Here is a 22,146-nt window from a genome sequence, read left to right as displayed (position 1 = left end):
ATAAATAAAATGTAGTCAATACATATAACATAATATAACTCTGCTGTGTTATTCCTAAAAAAGAAATAGTGATCGATGCTGTGGCATAAATGAAAACACTGTACTAAGTGAAAAAAATGTGTCACCAGCCAGGATGCGGTGCAGTGGGTTACACTGGTCTATAACACCAGCCTCCCATATCAGTGCTGGTTGAAGTCCTAGCTGCTCCTTTTTTTTTTTTTTTTTTTTTTTTTTTTTTTTTTTTTTTTGGTCAGGCAGAGTGGACAGTGAGAGAGAGAAAAGAGAGAAAGGTCTTCCTTTTGCCGTTGGTTCACCCTCCAATGGCCGCCACGGCCGGTGCGCTGCGGCCGGCACACCGCGCTGATCCGATGGCAGGAGCCAGGTGCTTCTCCTGGTCTCCCATGGGGTGCAGGGCCCAAGCACTTGGGCCATCCTCCACTGCACTCCCAGGCCACAGCAGAGAGCTGGCCTGGAAGAGGGGCAACCAGGACAGAATCCGGTGCCCTGACCGGGACTAGAACCCGGTGTGCCGGCGCCACAAGGCGGAGGATTAGCCTAGTGAGCCACGGCGCCAGCCTGCTCCATTTCTGATCCAGATCCCTGCTAATGTGCCTGGGAAAAGCAGCAAAAGATGCCCCAAGTGCTTTGACAACTGCCACCACATGGGAGACTCAGATGGAGTTCCTGGTTCCTGGCTTCAGCCTGGCACAGCCATGGCCAATGTGACTATTTAATGAGTAAAACAGCAACTCTCTCTTAGTCTCTCCCTCTCTTTCTAACTCTGCCATTCAAATAAATTAAAAAAAAAAAAAGCCAGTCACAAAGAACCATGTACCACATGATTCCATTTATAAGAAGTGTCAATTCACAATAGCTAAGACCTGGAATCAACCTAAATGCCCATCAACAGTAGACTGGATAAAGAAATTATGGGATATGTACTCTATAGAATACTATACAGCAGTCAAAAACAATGAAATCCGGTCATTTGCAACAAAATGGAGGAATCTGGAAAACATTACGCTGAGTGAAATAAGCCAGTCCCAAAGGGACAAATATCATATGTTCTCCCTGATCAGTGACAACTAACCAAGCACCAAAAAGGAAACCTGTTAAAGTGAAATGAATACTGTGAGAAACAGTGACTTGATCAGCCCTTGCCCTGACTGTTGATGAACAACTTAATATGTTATCCCTCTTAGTATTTTTTTTGTTTGTTCTACTTAATACTATTGGTTGAATTCTGTAATTAATACACAGTTATTCTTAAGTGTTGAAACTTAACTTAAAAGTGATCCCTGTTAAATATAAGAGTAGGAATAAGAGAGGGAAGAGATGTACAGTTTGGGACATGCTCAAGCTGACTTGCCCCAAACGGTAGAGTTAGAAACATACCAGGGGATTCCAATTCAATCCCATCAAGGTGGCATGTACCAATGCCATCTCACTAGTCCAAGTGATCAACTTCTGTTCACAATTGATCATAATGATAGGACTAAGAGTCAAAGGGAGCACATAAACAAGACTAGTGTCTGCTAATACTAACAGATAGAATAAAAAATGGAGAGAACGATCCAACATGGGAAGCGAGATACACAGCAGACACATAGAATGGTGGATGTCCTAAACAGCACTCTGGCCTCAGAATCAGCCCTTAAAGCATTCGGATCCAGCTGAAAAGCCCATAAAAGTATTTCAGGCATGGAAAGCCAAGACACTCTGGCAAAAAATAAAAATAAAAAAAAGGACCTAAATGAAAGATCTCTGTGAGTGAGATCCCAGTGGAAAGAACAGGTCATCAAAGAAGGAAGTACCTTTCTCTGAAGGGAGGAGAGAACTTCCACTCTGACTACAACCCTGTCTAAATATGATCAGAGTCGGTGAACTCAAAAGGCTTCCATAGCCTTGGCAACTCATGACAAGAGCCTAGGGTGATTACTGATGCCATAAACAAGAGTGTCAATTTGTTAAGTCAACAACAGGAGTCACTGTGCACTTACTCCTCATGTAGGATCTTTGTCCTTAGTGTGCTGTACATTGAGATTTAATGCTATAACTAGTACTCAAACAGTATTTTTCACTTTATGTTTCTGTGTGGGAGCAAACTGTTGAAATCTTTACTTAATATATGTCGCTCCCCCTCTTCGTGGAGGAACGACACAAGACCCTGCGCTGTTCTTTCGTCTGCTCGGCCCTCCCCGGGTTTGCTGCTGGTTCTTCCCGGGTTGGCTACTATCCCTTCCACCTCCGTGGAAGGGCAGTTCCCCCTGGCCGCATTCCCCACTTCCGCAGGGGAGCGGCACACCGCCGGCCGGGTCTCTCGGGGGCTGCACGGGTGTTCCTTCAGCTAGATGTTCCCCATAGATGTTCCCGGTGCATGCCGTCTCTCTCCTCCTTTATAGTCCTCCTCCGCCAATCCCAACTCGGCTGAGTACGCTGCTCTCCAATCAGGAGCAAGTCCTACAGTTAATTGGTTGAACTGGAGGCAGCTGTGCGGAAGCTGTTTACTTCTCTCCCAGCGCCATATTGTGGGAGAGCAGATGCATAGAACAAGTCCTAATTCGAGTAACTTAGTCTAGTCCGGATTGCTCCCCACAGATCCCCCTTTCTTTTTATTTTTTTGGCGTTGATACGCGCCTGTCTTCGGTGTCCCGCAGCACACACTCTGCTGTACTTGCTAGAGTTGCCACAGGCTCTTACAAGTCCTATCAATCAGGAAAACCGAATCCGGGTCCTCTCTTCGCCATTGTGAGGAGGTTTTTAGGCGCTGATGCATGCCTGTGTTCGGTGCCCTGCAGCGCATGCTCTGCTCTGCCCGCAGGGGCTTACAAAACCTATCAGGCAAACCGAATCCAAGCCTTCTCATTGCCTTATTGTGGGGGAGACTTATTAGTGTTGGTTCGTGCCTATCTTCGGTGACCTGCAGCTCATACTCTGGTCGAGCTTTGCTGGCGCTTACCGCCTTAAATCAGGCAGACCGAATCCAAGCCTTCTAATTGGCATGTTGAGGGGAGGCCTTATTTTTCTCTATTTCTCTATCTCCGGGCATTCCTACCTCTCCCATTTCACTTCTATCTTCCAGCATTCCCATTTCTCTTTTACTTCACTTCCAAACTTCTGTTTCTCTTATCCCTGCGGCTTTCCGGCACCTCGCCCCGCCGGCGGGTTCCCGGCTCTGCGCCGCTTCAGCCCGCGCGCCTCTCTGCGCGGCTTCCCGGCTTTGCGCGGTCCGCGGTCTCCACGCTTAACCCTTTCGCGTCTGAACCACGGCCTACGCCAGCGTTCCCTATCTATTCACGCCCCGTGCTCTCTCTGCACGCGGCGGCTTCCGCGAGTAACACAGCGTAGCTTGCGTCTCCGCCACTAGGATTCAATCTAAGTTCCCCGGGCTAGCCTGGCGAATTCAACCCAGCGTACGTCTCCGCCCCACGATCTGGCTTCCCGTCCTTTGCTCCCCGGGCTAATCAGACGGATCCCAATCTGGCTTGCGTCTCAGCTTCTGGTTTTAACTTTTCGCCCCCTATTCCCGGGCTAACTTGAGAACCCCAAAGTGGCTTTCGTTTCCGCCTCGGCCTGCCCCCCGCGGCTTCAATTTCCCTAACATTTTTCTCTACCCGGTATGTTTCCCCAAACTTTCCTCCAACAATACTCCTCCCTCATTTCTCCTGGCCTCTCCCCACAGTCCGCATCCGAGTCTGTTTGTTCTAGCTTTCACTTTCGCTTTCGACCTTAGAGATTTCTCCCAGCTTCCCCCCGTAGTCCGTATCCGAGTCTATGCCTAGGCTTTCAATAGCTTCTTCCGGCACCCTTTTTCGTCCGGCTTTTCCCTAGGCTGTTTGCTAGTTTCTCTCTCCAATATTTTCCCAGTTCTTCCCGTTTCTTCCCTCCTAAGTTTGCTATCCGTTCTAGGTTTCCTAATCCGTCCTAGGTTTCCTATCCGAGTCACGGCACCATTATGTCGCTCCCCCTCTTCGTGGAGGAACGACACAAGACCCTGCGCTGTTCTTTCGTCTGCTCGGCCCTCCCCGGGTTTGCTGCTGGTTCTTCCCGGGTTGGCTACTATCCCTTCCACCTCCGTGGAAGGGCAGTTCCCCCTGGCCGCATTCCCCACTTCCGCAGGGGAGCGGCACACCGCCGGCCGGGTCTCTCGGGGGCTGCACGGGTGTTCCTTCAGCTAGATGTTCCCCATAGATGTTCCCGGTGCATGCCGTCTCTCTCCTCCTTTATAGTCCTCCTCCGCCAATCCCAACTCGGCTGAGTACGCTGCTCTCCAATCAGGAGCAAGTCCTACAGTTAATTGGTTGAACTGGAGGCAGCTGTGCGGAAGCTGTTTACTTCTCTCCCAGCGCCATATTGTGGGAGAGCAGATGCATAGAACAAGTCCTAATTCGAGTAACTTAGTCTAGTCCGGATTGCTCCCCACAAATATATACTAAACTGATCTTCTGTATATAAAGAGAATTGAAAATCAATCTTGATGTGAGTGTAAGGGGAGAGGGAGTGGGAAAGGGGAGGGTTGCAGGTGGGAGGGAGGTTAAGGGAGATGGGGTGGGAAGCCATTGTAATCCATAGCTGTATTTGGAAATTTATATTCATTAAATAAAAGTTAAAAAAATGAAACATGAAAAAGAAAAAAAAAGAAGTGTCCAGAATAAGCAAATCTAGACATAAAAGGATAAAAGGTAAGTTCCTGGTTGCCTGGAAGTGGCTGCTAGTGGTCTCAGTCTTTTCTTTTTGGGATGATGAAAATGCTCTAGAGCTGATTTTGGTGACGGAAGCACAATTCTGTGGACATACTAACACCCAGAGAGTATTACACTTTAAACAGGTAGACTGCACAGCTTATAAATTGTTTCACAATGAGGCTACTTTGCAAAAAAGAATTATTCAAGGCTTCCATGTCATCACTGCAGACAGGAACACAAGTTTGCCTCCTCTTCTCTAAGCTCTGTGAAAATGACAATAAATTGCAAAAGAAAATAAATTCCCAACAGTAGTAAGAAGAGGAGCCAGGCCGACACTGTGACATAGAGGGCTAACCTCTGTCTGTGGTACCAGCATCCTATATGGGTGCCAGTTCTTATCCCAGCTGCTCCTCTTCTGATCCAGCTCTCTGCTATGGCCTGGGAAAGCAGTAGAAGATGACCCAATTGCTTAGGGAACCTGCACCCAAATGGGAGACCTGGAAGAAGCTCCTAGCTTCAGATTGGCCCAGCTCTGGCTGTTGCGATCATTCAGGGAGCAAACCAGCACATAGAAGACCTTTCTCTCTGTCTCTCCCTCTCTGTCTGTAACTCTACTTCTCAAATAAACAGTCTAAAAAAAAGAAGGGAGTAGGAGGAGGAAAAGAAGGAGGAGGAGGAGAAAAGAGGAGGAAGAAGGAAGAAGAAGAAATTGGAAAAAGAGGAAACAAAGAAGGAGGAGGAGGAGGAGGTGGAGGTGGAGGAGGAGGAGTGGTGCAACCATAGTCAAAAGAAAGCAGAAGTCACTACACAGAACAAGCCCAGGAAGCCAAGGGAGCCACTGAGCAGGTAAACCCTAGAGCTGGCAGGTCCCTGCACCTGGAATGGGAAACAGAAGAGATGGCACTATGAGCACCTGGAGAATTGTCCATTTAACAGCTTACTGTGCTGACCCCTCTCCCACACTGCTCTCCAACTAGAGGCTGCTTGCACCAAGGCAGGCAGTGTGTATGTGGAGGGAAGCCGCTGCCTCGGCACACGCAGGTTATCCCAGCCCCATCCATATACAGAGAAGCAGCCTGTGGGGACACAAACCCCAAACATACGGAGAAACTCCTGCATCTGTACTTGGGAACTCAAACTGCCATTCATGCATATGTACGGAAAAGCAAACTCCGACAGATACCTGAGGAAAAAGAATGGCTTCCAGGAGAAGTTCCAAAGTTTCAATACTTACTGAAATAGAACTGACCCTATAGAAAGCAGAAATTCAGGAAACAGAAAAGACTGGGGGGGGGGGGGTGGATGTGGAATTCTAATTAATTCTTTTTTTTTTTAATTTTTTTTTTTGACAGGCAGAGTGGACAGTGAGAGAGAGAGAGAGAAAGGTCTTCCTTTGCCGTTGGTTCACCCTCCAATGGCCGCCACGGCCAGTGCGCTGCGGCCGGCACACCGCGCTGATCCGATGGCAGGAGCCAGGTACTTATCCTGGTCTCCCATGGGGTGCAGGGCCCAAGCACCTGGGCCATCCTCCACTGCACTCCCTGGCCACAGCAGAGAGCTGGCCTGGAAGAGGGGCAACCGGGACAGAATCCGGCACCCTGACCAGGACTAGAACCCGGTGTGCCGGCGCTGCAAGGCGGAGGATTAGCCTAGTGAGCCGTGGCGCCGGCCTCTAACTAATTATTTACAGATTCAAAATAATTAATTGATAAAAGAACAGATTGCAATGAAAAATGAGAGATTAAAGAATGAAAAAGAGCTCCAAAAATATAATTATAATAAAAATATTGGGGCCAGCACTGTGGCATAGTAGGTTAAGCCTCTGCCTGTGGCACCAGCATCCCATATAGGCATGGCTTGAGTCCCAGCTGTTCCACTTCTGATCCAATTCCTACTGATGGTCTGGGAAATCAGTGGAAGATGGCCAAGTGCTTAGGCCCCTGCTCCCACGTGGGAGACCTGGAAGAAGCTCCTGGCTTCTGGCTTCAGATCGGTCCAGCTCTAGCCATTGTGGCCATTTGGAGAGTGAACCAACAGATATAAGGCCTTTCTCTCTATCTCTCCCTCTCTCTGTAACTCTGCCTCTCAAATAAATAAATCTTTAAAAATAAATAATAAAAATATTATCAGAAATAATGAATGGACATATTTTAAAATACAAAATAAAAACTAGGAGACATAAGAGATTAACCTAATACAGGAGACCCAAATCCATCTAAGAGAAATTTAAACAGTAAAGAACATTTTAAAAAAAAAAAAGTAAATGGGAAATAATCCAAAAACAACCATTTCTAATGCTAAGGGAAGATTAAGACTGAAAAGCTTCAGTAAGTGTCAAGTAATATGAATAAGAACAACTCCCGAATGTAAGAAGGCACTGAAAGAGGGTCCCGGAAAATATTGGGAGAAAAAGAACAGACCTAAAGCAGCAAACCTCAGTCACATCAGCACCAGTGGGGAGCTAAAGGAAAGTGTGTTGTCCCCAGACCTCAGTTTCAGGGGAACAAACAACAAAGCTGAAAAACAGAATTTTAAGATACACAAAGCTTCTGAAGTTTTACCACTTCAAGAATGTTCCAGAAGCGTCACTAAAGGAGACACTCAAGAAATCCAAGAACGAGGCGTGGACTCCCTGAGGCAGTATATCTAATAAAGAATTTAATAAAGAATTTTGTTTAAGTCTAAGGAGAACAGCTGCATAAAGGCCTAGAAAAATACTGGCACATATTAGAACAAATAGAAGATTCCAAGAACACCTTCAAGATAAAATTAATTCCCTGTTACAAATGATACAGTTTGGCCAGCGCCATGGCTCAATAGGCTAATCCTCCACCTGCGGCGCTGGCACTCCGGGTTCTAGTCCTGGCTTGGGGGCCGGATTCTGTCCCGGTTGCTCCTCTTCCAGTCCAGCTCTCTGCTGTGGCCTGGGAATGCAGTGGAGGATGGCCCAAGTGCTTGGGCCCTGCACCCGCATGGGAGACCAGGAGAAGCACCTGGCTCCTGGCTCCAGATCAGCGCGCAGCCATTGTGGGGTGAACCAACGGAAAAGGAAGACCTTTCTTTCTCTCTCTTTCTCTCTCTCTCTCTCTCACTGTCCACTCTGCCTGTCAAAAAAAAAAAAAAGAAAGAAAGAAAGAGAAAAAAAATGATACCGTTAACCCTAATGATACAGTGAAGACAACAATCAATCAGCAAAGCCTAACAAACCGCTGTCTGGTTCCTTTCTCTCCTCTGCCCTAATGAGCCTGGGCTGGATCCACACCAGCCCCTGAGCAGCAGAGGCCACAGAGGGGGCTCTGCTCCGTTCCTTGGGGCCAACAATGTCACTCGGATTTTGCTGCTTGGATCTGCCTTTTGTAAATGCTGATGCTACATTTTAAGCTGTTAGAATCCACCTGTAGTCAAAGTAGGACAGACTTTGTGATGGTCACGGAAAAGAACATAAATGTCATGGGCCCTGTCGGAGTAGAGGTTAGATGGACGGAGGTTTCCACGGGGAACGAAAGCCCAAGGGCAGGTGCAGAGGTGCTGAATCCTTTCTCATGAGAACATGAGATGCCTGCTCAGAAAAAGCCTGTGAAACATAGTTTCCAATATTAATATTTAAACCCACAAATGTAACCAAGTGAAAAACCTAAAAATAAAATGCAACTGTTGGGATATGGGAGTAGACAGATTATTCTAGCCAAATTCCTCATCCTTTATAGAGAATTAACAGATAGTGGATGATTAAGAAATAAATCTGTAAGCATATTATCTATAAGACAACTGCCAGAAAAGCATAAAGACAAAAGCAAAAAAGGTAGGAGAAAGAGTATGACAGAAAGGCAACAAAGCCTTTGGTACTGGGAAGAAAAACTGAGGGTAGGAAAGGGTAAGGGGTCTTTGCTTGAGTGCACACACAGAGAACAGGCTGAGAGAGCCTGGGGGAGAGGGAATTAGTGGCATGGTAAAAAAGCTGGCTTGCAATCATTAACTTTGTAAAGGTTGTGGTTTTTTCTTTTATTATACACACATACTATTTTGATAATAAAAACCTAAAGCAGAGGGGTAGGAAGGACACAGGGACTTTGGATTTAAAAAATAGAGGAAGCTGGGTGTGATTCATTAATCATGACAAATCTATCATACTAACAGGTGATGTAAAGAATAAGGAATGTTGAATGCATAGTATATAGGAACCTTGTCCTACTTCACAACTTTTGTTCTGTAAATTTAAAACTATTCTAAAATTTAAAAGTCTATTAAAATAAATAAAAACCTAAAGTTCAACGATTTTATTTTAAAATAACAAATAAATACCTACACATGGGGGAGTAAGAGCTAATCAGTCCATATCCAATGCTGAATTTGTAAGACTGTTTATGAGACTACCAGGGCTGGCACTATCATGTAGAGGGTAAAGCCCCTAGCTGCACACCAGCATTCCATACAGCCTGTTGAAGCTCTGGCTGTTACACTTCCAATCCAGCTCCCTGCTAATGGCCTGGGAAAGCAGCAGAGGTTGGCCCCTTCACTCACGTAGGAGACCCGGATGAAGCTCGTGGCTCCTGGCTTCAGCCTGGCCCAGCCACTGCCATTTGAGCAGTGAACCAGCAGATGGACGATCTCTCCCTCTCTCTTTAACTTTGCCTTTAAATTTTATAAAATAAATCTTTTTAAAAAGGGTGTACGCGTGCGCGCGTGTGTGTGTGACTAATCTTTAATGAGAAAGAGAGAGAGAAACTACTCAGTGCTGGAGAGAGTAGGAGATGAGCCTCCATACCCTGTGGAGGAGATCCTGACCAGGAACCATCTTCCTGCTGAACAGTTCGTTAAACAGAGCTCTTCATTCTGCTGTGATGCCAGCAGTCTCTGAAGACAATCAACTTCGCAATTAGAATGGGTTAATTAAAAGGAACCACTTTATTAAAAACTTCTTTAGTTACACAACCAACTAGATCTGCAAGCTTGACAGAATTATCAATTTAGGCACAGTTATCAGGAACAATAAGTTATTGAAACAGTAAGGACAAGATGGAAGACCTAGACTGTCAAAAAACATCACTTAACAGTACACAGAGGAAAGAGAGCTTTATATTTTTGTCATCAATATGGTAGAAAATTGCAGAATTCCATTACTTGTGAACATATTTATATTGTTTTGTGAATGACTTTAGACAGTTGTAAAAGTAGGCCCTGTGGCACAGTAGGTTCAGCCGCCACCTAGGACTCAAGATTCCTAAATCAGAGTGCCTAGTTTGGTTTCAAGCTACTCTGTGCTTCAGGTTCAGCTTCCTCTTAATGCACCTGGATGGAGTTCCTGTTTCCTGGCTGTAGCCTGGCCCAGGCCCAGATGTTGCAGGCACCTGGGGAGTGAACCAGCTTCTGAAAAGATCTCTCTCTGTTGGGGCCAGCGCTGTGACACAGTGGGTTAACATCCTGGCCTGAAGCGCCGGCATCCCATATGGGCACCGGTTTGAGACCCGGCTGCTCCACTTCCAATCCCACTCTCTGCTATCGCCTGGGAAAGCAGTAGAAGATGGCTCAAGTCCTTGAGCCCCTGCACCCATGGGGGAGACTGGGGGAAAGCTCCTGGCTCATGGCTTTGGAACAGTGCATCTCTGGCTGATGCAGCCAATTGGGGAGTGAACCATCAGATGGAAGACCTCTCTCTCTCTCTGCCTCTCCTCTCTGTGTAATCTGACTTTCAAATAAATAAATAAATCTTAAAAAAAAGAAAGATCTTTCTGTCATCCTACCTTTCAAATAAATTTTAAAAAATAAATCTTAATACACACACAGAGAGAGAGAGAGAGAGAGAGAGAGAGAGAGACAAGGGGTTATAAAGCATTAGCTCTGGAATGATACAGTCTACAGAATGCAGGCTTGTACCACTCTTTTTATGCCCTCTTTTCATTTTATTCTTTCGCTCTATAATTTGGGTTTAAATATCCACTCATGTTTTTCATATGGCACTAACAACATAACCTTCACCCAAACAACCTTTGAAACAATGGAAATGTGAAAAAGCAATCAAGAAATCAAAACAAGATTCTGGGCCAAGGACTTGTGGTCTCTGTTAACTTTGTTTCTTTCCTTTCATATGCTTTGTTTGATTGTTGTTCCCCAGGTTAGATCTCCAAGGTCTTTTCATTTAAAAGAAAGAAATGCAATACTGTGCATACTGAATCAAGGCCAGCTGGGGCTAAAGGAGCAATTATAAATTTTGAAATGCACTATGCAAACCCTACCACTTGTGATATTCATTTCTTTCTCTCAGATATCTATTTTAAATATATATTTAAAATTTATATATATATTAACTCAGAACTCTAATCTTGATTTCCCAGAGAGAGAAACATGGGCCAGTTAGGAACATTCAAGACAAGTCTGTATGGGCATACACTCCTGTTTCTCTTGAGTAAATACCGAAAGAATGTAATGACCAGGGGTACAGAAGGCATATGTTTAACTTGACTGTTTTTTTGAAATGTTCCCATTCTCACCACCAATATGTGAGAGTTTCAGCAACTCCACATTGCTGCCAGAGTCACTATGGTCAGTCGTAAATTTTAGCCCTTTCAGTGGGTGTGCAGTAGTACCTTATTGTGGTTTTAGTCTCCATTTCCCTAATGACTAATAATGTTGATCATCTTTTTATGTGTTTACCCTGTCTTCCACATATGAAGGTACTTTAAATGGCTTATGGAAAATGAAATTAAAAGATAATTATATTTTTGGTGCAAAAAATATTAAATTCACGCATACAGTGGGCTATCAAAAACTTCACAGAAAATGTATCTTATGAAAAACCTATGCAATGGGGCTGGTGCTGTGGCGTAGTGGGTAAAGCCGCATCTGCAGTGCTGACATCCCGTATGGGCGCCAGATCAAGTTCCGGCTGCTCCACTTCTAATCCAGCCCTCTGCTGTGGCCTGGGAAAGCAGTACGAGATGGCCCAAGTCCTTGGGCCCCTGCATCCAGGTGGGAGACCTGGAAGAAGCTCCTGGCTCCTGGCTTCGGATCAGTGCAGCTCCAGTGGTTGTGTCCAATTAGGGAGTGAACTAGTGGATGGAAGACCTCTCTCTCTCTTTCTCTGCCTCTCCTTCTCTTTCTTTGTAGCTCTGGCTTTCAAATAAATAAATATTAAAAAAAGAAAAACTTATGCATGAACTCCATGAACTTTTAGAAGTATCCTTATACCTCCTTTGATGTGACAAAGTATCTGTTCAAACTTCTGGCACATTTTTTAATTGGGTTGTTTGCCTTCCATTTGTTCAGACATACGATCTCCCTATACATTCAAGATACAAGTCCCTTGTCAAATATTTAACACAAAATCCCAATAGCCAAACTTTTAAGAAACTCTGATCTAGCTAATTTTGTTGAAAAGAACCACATTACACTGCAGGGAGTCATGCATTTACATATGATTCACTCTACCTCTAAAAATGAAAAGGTAATTACCTAAAATCTGACATGAGTGCTTTTTTAAAATCATATTCTTCAGAATCCATTTCTGTCTATGTCCCAGGAGCACTTTACATAGTCTAATGGCCAGAAATCATTACCAAGCCAAATTCCGTCTTCACAGCACAGCTTAGTAATGAGTTCCATGTAAAAAGAGCTAAGGTTTTCATAGCATTTTAGTATTTTTGTTATCTGGAAAACTAGCCAGAGGCTTCTAAGAGCCTAAGTTCTCCATACACGATCACTACTGAACCACAAAACATTTCCCATGGCTTCCCTGCAGCTTCTACTCAATCTCTTGCCTTTTTGAACGGATCAGGGGAAAGCAGTGGGGAGAAAAAGTGTTAACATTTCTTTTCCTTCTTCCCTAAGTAATCAGGATTCTTACTCAAAATAGCCCCTGATGGCCTCCCTCCCTCAGCGCCATTTATTTCAACTTCAGATGCCATTCTAACAACACATCTTTTATAGCAAGGATCTCAAAGGCCTGGGATCAGATGACCCTTAAGTCTAATAGGAGAGTTTGTTTTCCTAAGGAGCGAGCAGTATAAAATATAAAATGCATGGTCCAGAACCAAGAAAAATAGATGATAACCTTAAGCCTGCCAGGAGTTTGGGCAAGCTGATTCATTCACTTGAGTGTTTCCTCATTCATAAATGCAAAGGTAATTTCCAACACTTCTTCCAACTCAAGTATGATTACTCTGCCAGTTTGATTATATAAGCTGGTTTCCCTAACAGCTAAACATTAATTGGGTACCATAAGCCAAGCACTAAGCTAGGTGGTTACAATCTCATCTGATTTCCACACTACAACTCTGTGAAGAGGTCGCTACCAGGGTTTTTACTTAAAGATGAAGAAACAGAAATAATTAAGTTATGTGTCCACATGGCTTCATGAGGATTAGGCGGGGACCCAGGCTCTGCGGTTGCCCCTAGCACCGCGATTTCAGTAAACTGGCAGCCCACACACAGTAGTGAGAGGTAATTACTGACAGTCTACAAGTTTCAAAAGCACACAGGGACAGGTATGTGGTCCAGCAGTTAAATCACTACTCGGAACACCCATTCCCATATCAGAGTGGCTGGTTCAAGTCCCAGTTACTCTACTTCCAATCCAATTTCCTGATAATGTGAACCCCAGGAGGCAGCAGATGACAGCTTGGGTCCCTGCCACCCACATGCAGACTCAGATGGAGTTCCAGGCTCCTGATTTCAGCCTGGCCCAGCTCTGGCTGTTGTGGGCATTTGGAGAGTGAACAAGCAGGTGGAAGATGGATCTCTCTCCCCCGCCCCCCATCAAATAAAAAGAAAGTAAGTAAATGAAAATGTTAACTCATACACAAATTTTTAAATCCTAAAAGTTTAGGGCTATCCATGAAGCTCTAAAAATCTCCCAGAGGGCCACCCATAACGTCAAATATAGTGGAAATACCAGCATGCCTTGTCTAACCAGAGGACATCACTAAGCCTAGGTCTCGGCTCACAGATCACCTCATGGATTTCTCACCTGATTCTAAAGCATCTAAACTTTGTGCCCTTGGGCATGTTCCTTAACACTTCTGATGTCCATCGTCTTCCCCTATTCACCTTGAGAAGCTTAGCCGTCAACAGAGAACTCAGCCGAGAGACTCTGTGAGCTGCCAGGAGTCAACCTAAGAGCTGGACTGCCTTTCCAGCAGCCCTTGCACTCCTCCACACCTCCAAGGTCACTCTTTCTCCTGCAAGTTCAGGGGCAGGACCTTACTCATCTTCAAAGACTTCCTCAACATCTTTTATTTTTTATTCTGGGTTTTGACTGAAGGAGAGACAGAAAGAAACCAAGTGACCTGGGCAACTGGTGCTATCCCAAAATTCTTCAAATAATGTAACTCCTGCCAAATCTCTGAGGCACAGCAACCCAGAGCGGACAAGTGTGATAACGGCACGCCTGGGGGTGCCGTCACCCAACCCCTCACAAGAGCAGGCCTAGATGGGCCCTGTTTAGTCGTTTGCCTCTACGCACCTGTTATCCCCTCAGTAAGTCACAGCACAACTGATTTCACATATATACCATTAGCCCAGAGCCTCTGAACTCTTCCTGCACATGAAAAGCTCCTGAAAGCTGGGACAGCTCCCACAACAGAGGCATAGTTAACCGTCATTTTCACTGTGTGGATGAACAGATAATGAAAATCCACATCCTAACTCCCAGCTCCGGGGTTCTTTCCACTGATCATATGTTCTCCCACATCCCAACCCATATCCTAAGGTCCTGTCACTGATTCAAAAGCCTTGTACTAAACAAGCTTAAAAATAATCTTGAACTGTTTTCCTAGACCCTCCCACCCACAACCCTGGTTAAATTTCGGCTCATTGACAAAGTTGGAGCCAGAAGTGACACTGTCTTCAGATATGAGGATCATAAACCAACTGGCCTCACTTCACTTGGCTCTACCAGGCCTCTGACTGCGGAACATTTTATGGATGCATTCAAAAGTCACTGACAGCTTTGGTGTTTCATCACCAGACTGTTTCATGAGCACTTAGTTTAAGTCACTGTGTCAAGAAAGAGCATGGGAGCTGCAGCAACAGGCTACCACCTAAAAATGAAACAGTCAAAAGTCAATGCCAGTGCCAGCGCTGTGGCGTAGTGGGTAAATCCACTGCCTGCAGTGCCGGAATCCCATATGGGCACTGGTCCGTGTGCCACTTCTAATCCAGCTCTCTGTTATGGCCTGAGAAAGCAGTAGAAGATGGCCAAAGTCCTTGGGCCCCTGTACCTGTGTGGGAGACCTGGAAGAGGCTCCTGGCTCCTGGCTTTGGATTGGTGCAGCTCCGGCCATTGCAGCCATCTGGGGAATGAACCAGCAGATGGAAGACCTCTCTCTCTGCCTCTCCTTCCCTCTCTGTGTAACTCTGACTTTCAATTAAATAAATAAATCTTTAAAAAAAAAGTCAATGACAGTTTCTGGTACTGGCTTAGCCCATTTATTCTATGTTCAGGAGATATGTTCATCATCAAATTCAAACAGAAACACTGTCCTATTCTCTCCATGATCTCTGGAGTATTCTGAGTTTGGACAATGTTTTGAGGGAAGATAAATGGCCCATGTAAAGGAACTTTCAAGAACATTTTGGAAATATCTACCAATTCTTCGTGAGGTTACAAAGTGAACTTCCCAAAAGTCCGTATGAACTTGTATCTTAACACTTTCAGCACTAAGCAATTGCTCTGCTGCTTCTGGTCCAATTTCCAGATCAACCCCTCTTGAATATCTATGTAAAACATGATTTCAGTCACTTAGTATCTTCCTATTTGGTTAAAATGCAAACTCCCGGGCTGATTTTGTGAGGTAAGTGGGTAAAGCTGCTGCCTGTGATGCCAGCATCCCAGACGGGTACCAGTTCTATTCTTGGCTGCTCCACTTCCAATCCAGCTCCCGGCAAATGTGCCTGGGAAAGCAGCAGAGGATGGCCCAAATGTTTGGGTGCCTGTACTCACATAGGAAACCTGGAAAAAGCTCTTGGCTCCCTGTTTCAGACTGGCCCAGCTCTGGCCATTGCAACCATTTGAAGAATGAACCAGTGGATTGAATACCTCTCTCTATCTCTCTGTAATTATGCCTTTCAAATAAATAAATAAACCTTTAAAAATAAATAAAAATAAAATGCAAACTCTTACTCTATCTTATAGGGTTCAATATGACACAGCCCCTTTCTAAATGTAATCTTTCTGAATTTATCTCTCACTGACAATGCTTGCCAACCAACCAATTCCTCAAATAACTGATACTCTCTTCTACTACACCCTTGCTCAGGCCATTCCCTCCCTAGGAACTCTACTAATGAGAACTCTAAGCATCCTTAAAAACCAAATGCAGACCAAGCGCTGTGGCACAGTGAGTTAACACCCTGGCCTGAAGCGCTGTCATCCCATATGGGTGCCGGTTCGAGGCCTGGCTGCTCCACTTCATATCCAGCTCTCTGCTATGGCCTGGGAAAGCAGCAGAAGATGGCCCAAGTCTTTGGGCCCCTGCACCCATGTGAGAGACCCAGAAGAAGCTCCTGGATCCTGGCTTTGGATCGCAGGAGACCTGGAAGAAGCTCCTGGTTCCCAGCTTCGGATCGGCACAGCTCCAGCCATTGTGGCCAACTAGGGAGTGAACCATCAGATAGAAGACCTCTCTCTCTCTCTCTCTCTCTCTCTCTCTCTCTCTGCTTCTCCTCTCTGTGTAACTCTTTCAAATAAATAAAATAAATCTTAAAAAAAAAAGACCAAATGCAACTTCCACCTCCTCCATGATGTCATCAGCAGTTCAGCTAAAAGCAATCGTTCCCTCCAATAAGTTATTTGGAGATAGGATGTTTCTCTTCAACCAAGAAATAATCAACTAGCAGGCAATAAATCATATTTTCTATTTCTTTGCACCCTCATAGTGCCCACAACACATATTAGGTTCTCACTAAATACCTCTGTTCAGGTGCCAGCACTGTGGCACAGCAGGTTAAACCACTGCTTGCAATGCCAGAATTCCAAATTACAGCGCCAGTTCAAGTCCTTGCTACTTGATCTCTGACCCAGCTCCTTGCTGATGTGCCTGGAAAGGCAATGGAAGATGCCCCAAGGATTTGGGCCCCTGCCACTCATGTGGGAGATTAGGACAGAGATCCTAGCTCCCGGCTTTGACCTGGCCCAGACCTGGCTGTTGCATTCATTTGGGGAGTAAACCAGCAGACAGGAGATCTCTCTGTGTCTGTATCTCCTTCTCTCTGTCATTCTCTCAAATAAATAAATAAATCATATTTACATATATATGTGTGTGTGTTTTAGATAATTGTATGCATACTTTTACACTTGTAGAATAACATGACATCTGAAATAAACACTGCCAATCATTTTTAACAAGGCAAATAAAGAACAAGGAATTTAAATGCTATTTTAGTTTGCCTCAGGTATGACACAACCAAGCTGGTAAAACAAAGAAAACTACTTAAAATCCTTGACTAAGCAAGAACCAAGCTCACCCGTTACTGAGGCAGAAGACTCTATTACATGTAATCTTATCTCCATGTGGCTAATTAAAAGTATGTTTTATTAAAGTTCAAAAACGCTTAATCAGAACAAAATCTCAACGTAGCACTCAAACATAAGGTTATGCTGAGGAGTTTAAAACTCTTCAGGTGACTATAATCAATATCCCCTGTCTGAGAAATAGTGAATTGATGATTAAGTGCCCCAAACCACAAGCCCAGAATAGTCAGGTAATTATTGCACATGAAACAATAGCACACATGGCTATTCTACATAATCAGTACCAGAGATACAGTATGAAATCGATTCCCCTAAATTGGGACACTATGATGAAAGCCAAATGATTTTTTAAAAATAATTTAACTGTTTTAGACTGTATCCAAGAGCCCCAACTATTGAAATACCTAAGAAATATTTTTAAGGTAAGGGGAATTATTAAAAGGGGGTGTGTGCATTGCCTTCTTGACATCCCCAAATATTAATGTTATTATATGATCCCATCTATTATCTAAGTCAAAAATGCACAGTTACATTTAGCTTTTCCAGTCAAACAGCAGCTACATTAGCTCAAACTCCTGGTCTCCCTAACAGAAATGAGTGTCAGACGATGGGAGAGTTCAGGGAAGTCAGGGCTGTGCTTCTAAATGTCAGCCTCAAGAGTCAGGGCAGGAAGACAATGACGACAGCACGACAACAACAGTACTAGCAGCAAACATTGTTACAGCATTACAAGCCAAACAGAATCCTGAGGTCCTTACACATCAACTTACTTATTTCTCAAAAGAATCCTGAGAGCTCTGTCACTGCAATCCCATTTTACAGGTGAGAACACTAAAATGGGGTGATTTGCACAAGGTCACACACCTTGGAAAGCACAGGGCCATGGTGCAAACCCCGGAAGCCTGGCTCTTCACCCAGGCTCTTACGCATATGAAATCACCCTTTCCTGTCTAACTCCCAAGGTATGCTAACATCAGTCTTCCACAGAGACAGGCAAAAGTTCTGAGACACTATAAAGCTGTTTATATTTTTATTCTATTCCTCTTGTTAGGAAAATGTCGTCAAAATGTAGTGCCTCAACAGGTTGAGAGCAGCAGCTTTGGAGCAGGAGGCAGTCTGGGATTCAAGTTCCAGTTCTAACACGTGAGTGACTGTAACCAGAAGACTATCTCAGATTCCTCATCAGGAAGATGGAGACACTAGTACCAGTTTGTGAAGATTCAATGAGATACTGAAGGCAAAGCACTTAGCATAGTACCTGCTATAGTACACTGCAAGTAATCAAGAAACTTAGTTGAAACTATTACTGCTATTAGTACCAGTAATAGTTCTTCTACTTGTCCTAAATTTACCTACTTCAAATTGAAAGGTGTTGTATATAATTCTAGAATACCAGAATTTGATAAACAGATTAGACCAATCCAATTTTAAACAAGAGCCAGGATAATTCCCCAAAATTATGCTGCAAGTTAATATTTTGGTAGCTAAAAATAGGTACCAAAAATAAAGGAGTAGAAATATGCAGCACTAGGAAGTGTGGAAACATTACAAGAAAAAAGTCAATTCTTGAATGTTTAAATACCAGAAACTGAGAATTCCACAAACAAAGAACACAATTTGAAATGACCTAGAGGCCGGCGCCGCGGCTCACTAGGCTAATCCTCCGCCTTGCGGCGCCGGCACACCGGGTTCTAGTCCCGGTTGGGGCGCCGGATTCTGTCCCGGTTGCCCCTCTTCCAGGCCAGCTCTCTGCTGTGGCCTGGGAGTGCAGTGGAGGATGGCCCAGGTGCTTGGGCCCTGCACCCCATGGGAGACCAGGAAAAGCACCTGGCTCCTGGCTCCTGCCATCGGATCAGCGCGGTGCGCCGGCCGCAGCGCGCCGGCCGCGGCGGCCATTGGAGGGTGAACCAACGGCAAAGGAAGACCTTTCTCTCTGTCTCTCTCTCTCACTGTCCACTCTGCCTGTCAAAAAAATTAAAAAAAAAAAAAATAAATGAAATGACCTAGAACTACCTACAAGCACTACATTTGATAATTCCTCAATTTTACATCTTGGGAAAGGTGATTCGACAAATAATTAGAGAAAATGGGTTTCACAGAGGTAAGAAAGAAGTAAGAAATGGAGAAAAGGCACTCAGAAATAAACAGCATTTCCTATCTTTCACCTGAAGGAGGGACTGGGAAACACTTACCAGTGTCTGGAGTTTTCTCTTCAGATCTGCCAAATAAAAATGCATATTTGGCCTTGGCAACACTCTGGGAATGTGCTGATGCATTGTTAACCCAAACAAATGTCTCTGCCTGCAAAAAGAGAGCAAAATAAAGACATCAGTGAAAAATACATCTTAGAATTAACCACTCAACACGGGAATGATTAAGCAGTTAAGACATATATACCTGGTTGAATGCTATTTGAGAAGTCTAAGACAAAAAAATCAGAATTCAAAGTTATCACTGCATGACTGCAACTACAGAAAAAAATAAATATGATCATCTAAAGGAAAATAAGAAAAATAATAACTTGGCCTGGTTGGGGGCAGGACTATGTTAGACATTTTTTAATTATGAATTTTACTTTTAAACACATCATTTTCCACATAATTACCATTACTCACAGTCTGTAATAAGAATACTGCTCTGTCAGAGTATACCAACAAAAAACTAGTCTTTCCCCACAGCAAATCACATTTATATTAATCAGGAACACCATTCAGCCAAACAGGGCCGAGACTAGAACTGCCAAGCATTCCATTTATACAAGTGTCCTAAAGTTAGCATCTGTCCCAGTGTCCTTTGTGATCCCTAAGTCTCTTATTAAAAAAAAAAAAAAAAAGCTAAAAAGTGACAGGAAAGTGGCTCACAACATGACTCTGAATTGCTACCACCACCTCCTTAGCTGCTAAAGGCAAATGGCAAAAAAACAGGAGTGCCTCCCTTCTCCTGCCTAAGACTGCTTTAGAATAAGTAACAAGGAAGAAATTTCAAAAACAAAGATATTGACCTAAACCAGACACTGTCATTCTTCTTCCTCTCTAACTCAAACAGGAATCAGATCCAAACCCATGCTGGTTTCTATCTTCTGATTGTGAGATATCTTCTATCAAGGCTGAGTAGCAACTGACCAATTACTTTGGGGAAAAGGAATAGGATTTCATCAGCAACAAAGTAACCACTTTGAAGAGGACAATGTTTTGTTTTCTATTCTCTCCTTTGCAGCAGAAATGAGAGACAACAGTGAGAAGGCCCAATCATAATCACTGCAGACAGGTTCAAGTGTAGGCCCCTTCTGTCCTCCAATACCGTATCAAAGAGCTGGCATGTGCAATTTTGTTAGCAATTTCCCAAAACAGCTGTATCATCATTTAGTGTTCATTATATATAAAATGTATCTGTCTGAAAAAAGTGCACACACCTCTTGGTGTTGTATGTTAGATAATATCGTTTTCCCCAACAGACAGGAAATATTAAATTTTTTATGTATTTGGGGAGATTCGGGCTGGTATAAGAAGAACTTGGTCCCTAATTTAGGCAGGGAGGTTAGGAAAGGCTCTGTGAGCATCCAGTACTCGCAGAGCGGAGGAAGTGAAGCCCAGGAAGGATGGCACCTCCGACTGAATGGAGGGAGGGTCACACTCGTGGCCCTGGAAAACAGAAGGACCAGCCTGCTCCAGTAACAGAGAGGAAGGCCCAGTCGCCACAGAACAGGGGCAGAGGGAGAACAGCACCGCTCTGAGAGAAGGGAGGGGCCCAGCACACAGGTGTGTGGCTCTGATAAAGGGAGGAGGGCTTCCATCAGTTTCATGGAAAGCCACTGAAGGAGTTTACAATACAGCCATTTGTTAACATTTGTAGAAAACTATTCACTCACACTTTTTTTTTTTTTTTTTTTTTTTGACAGGCAGAGTTAGACAGTGAGAGAGAGAGAGAGAGAGAAAGGTCTTCCTTCTGTTGGTTCACCTCCAAATGACCGCTACGGCTGGCGCGCTGCGCTGATGCAAAGCCAGCAAGCCAGGTGCTTCCTCCTGGTCTCCCATGGGGTGCAGGGCCCAAGTACTTGGGCCATCCCCCACTACACTCTTGGGCCACAGCAGAGAGCTGGACTGGAAGAGGAGCAACCGGGACAGAACCAGTGCCCCAACCGGGACTAGAACCCGGAGTGCCAGCGCCACAGGCAGAGGATTAGCCTAGTGAGCCGTGGCGCCAGCCACCTACACTTTTAAAAGATCTTATGCTTGTTACACGGAAAGTGGGCTGGAAAGAGACCAGAGAACTCAGAGACAGATGAGAGTGTTTGGAAGCTTAGAATAGAGTGACAGCAATGGACATAGGCAAACAAAGATGAATTAAAATACATTTCGCAAGGAGAATTCATGTAACTTTCTATAAACTAAATTTAAGAAATGAGGGAAATGGAGAAATAGAGGATAATTATATTGGGTAACAGTTACTACTGTGCTAGGCACAGTTCTAAAGCAACACATGGACTATCTCCTTTAAGACTCAGAACAAGGTAGATACGGTAGACACTATCATCCTGAACAGAAAAAGTGGCAACGAGTGATTAAGTGATTCACCCAAAGTTGTACAGCTAGAAAACTGCATCTTAAAGTTTCAAATCCATGCAGTCTAAATCCAGAACCCATGGCACTGAGGCTGACAACCCAGAAATCTGACTTGAACGGGCAGGCGCATGTACTAGGCCGGGGAGACTACAGAAGGAACATTTATCAGCAGCTTAGACGTGGTCTTCCAGGTGATCTCCCAAGGCTTCCATGAAACACGATAGAAGAAATTTTTAAAGAAAAGTTTTACGATGGAATCAGAAAAAAGATGCCATCCATGAAGCAAAGGTTTAGGAAATCACAGGAAACTAACTTTTTTGGCTTATAGTCTCAACTTAAAGCTTGAGAATGGTTCTTTAATTTCTTTAGAACTGCTCTTAACTTCAGATCCATTGTTGGGAGTAGGAAAGGTGAATCATTAGAATCCCAGAAG

General features: G+C 44.3%; 1 protein-coding gene across 14 annotated transcripts in view; it reads right to left on the bottom strand.

Annotated features, from left to right (window-relative positions):
- Positions 1 to 22,146, bottom strand: part of PSD3 (pleckstrin and Sec7 domain containing 3) — a 588,112-nt gene that overhangs the window by 400,434 nt on the left and 165,532 nt on the right. For all 14 annotated transcript variants that reach the window (XR_011378165.1, XM_008267258.4, XM_051819330.2 and 11 more), the window contains one exon: positions 19,344 to 19,452. Coding sequence is in view for 5 of the 14 variants with exons in the window: in XM_008267258.4 (XP_008265480.2) it covers positions 19,344 to 19,452 (109 nt within the window). In the remaining 9 variants the exon portion in view is untranslated. The remainder of the gene's footprint in view (positions 1 to 19,343; positions 19,453 to 22,146) is intronic.

This window comes from Oryctolagus cuniculus, chromosome 8, assembly GCF_964237555.1.
Source record: "Oryctolagus cuniculus chromosome 8, mOryCun1.1, whole genome shotgun sequence".
Lineage (NCBI taxonomy): Eukaryota > Metazoa > Chordata > Mammalia > Lagomorpha > Leporidae > Oryctolagus > Oryctolagus cuniculus.
Note: the sequence above shows the minus strand (reverse complement) of the source record. Positions and strands in the feature narration are given on the sequence as shown.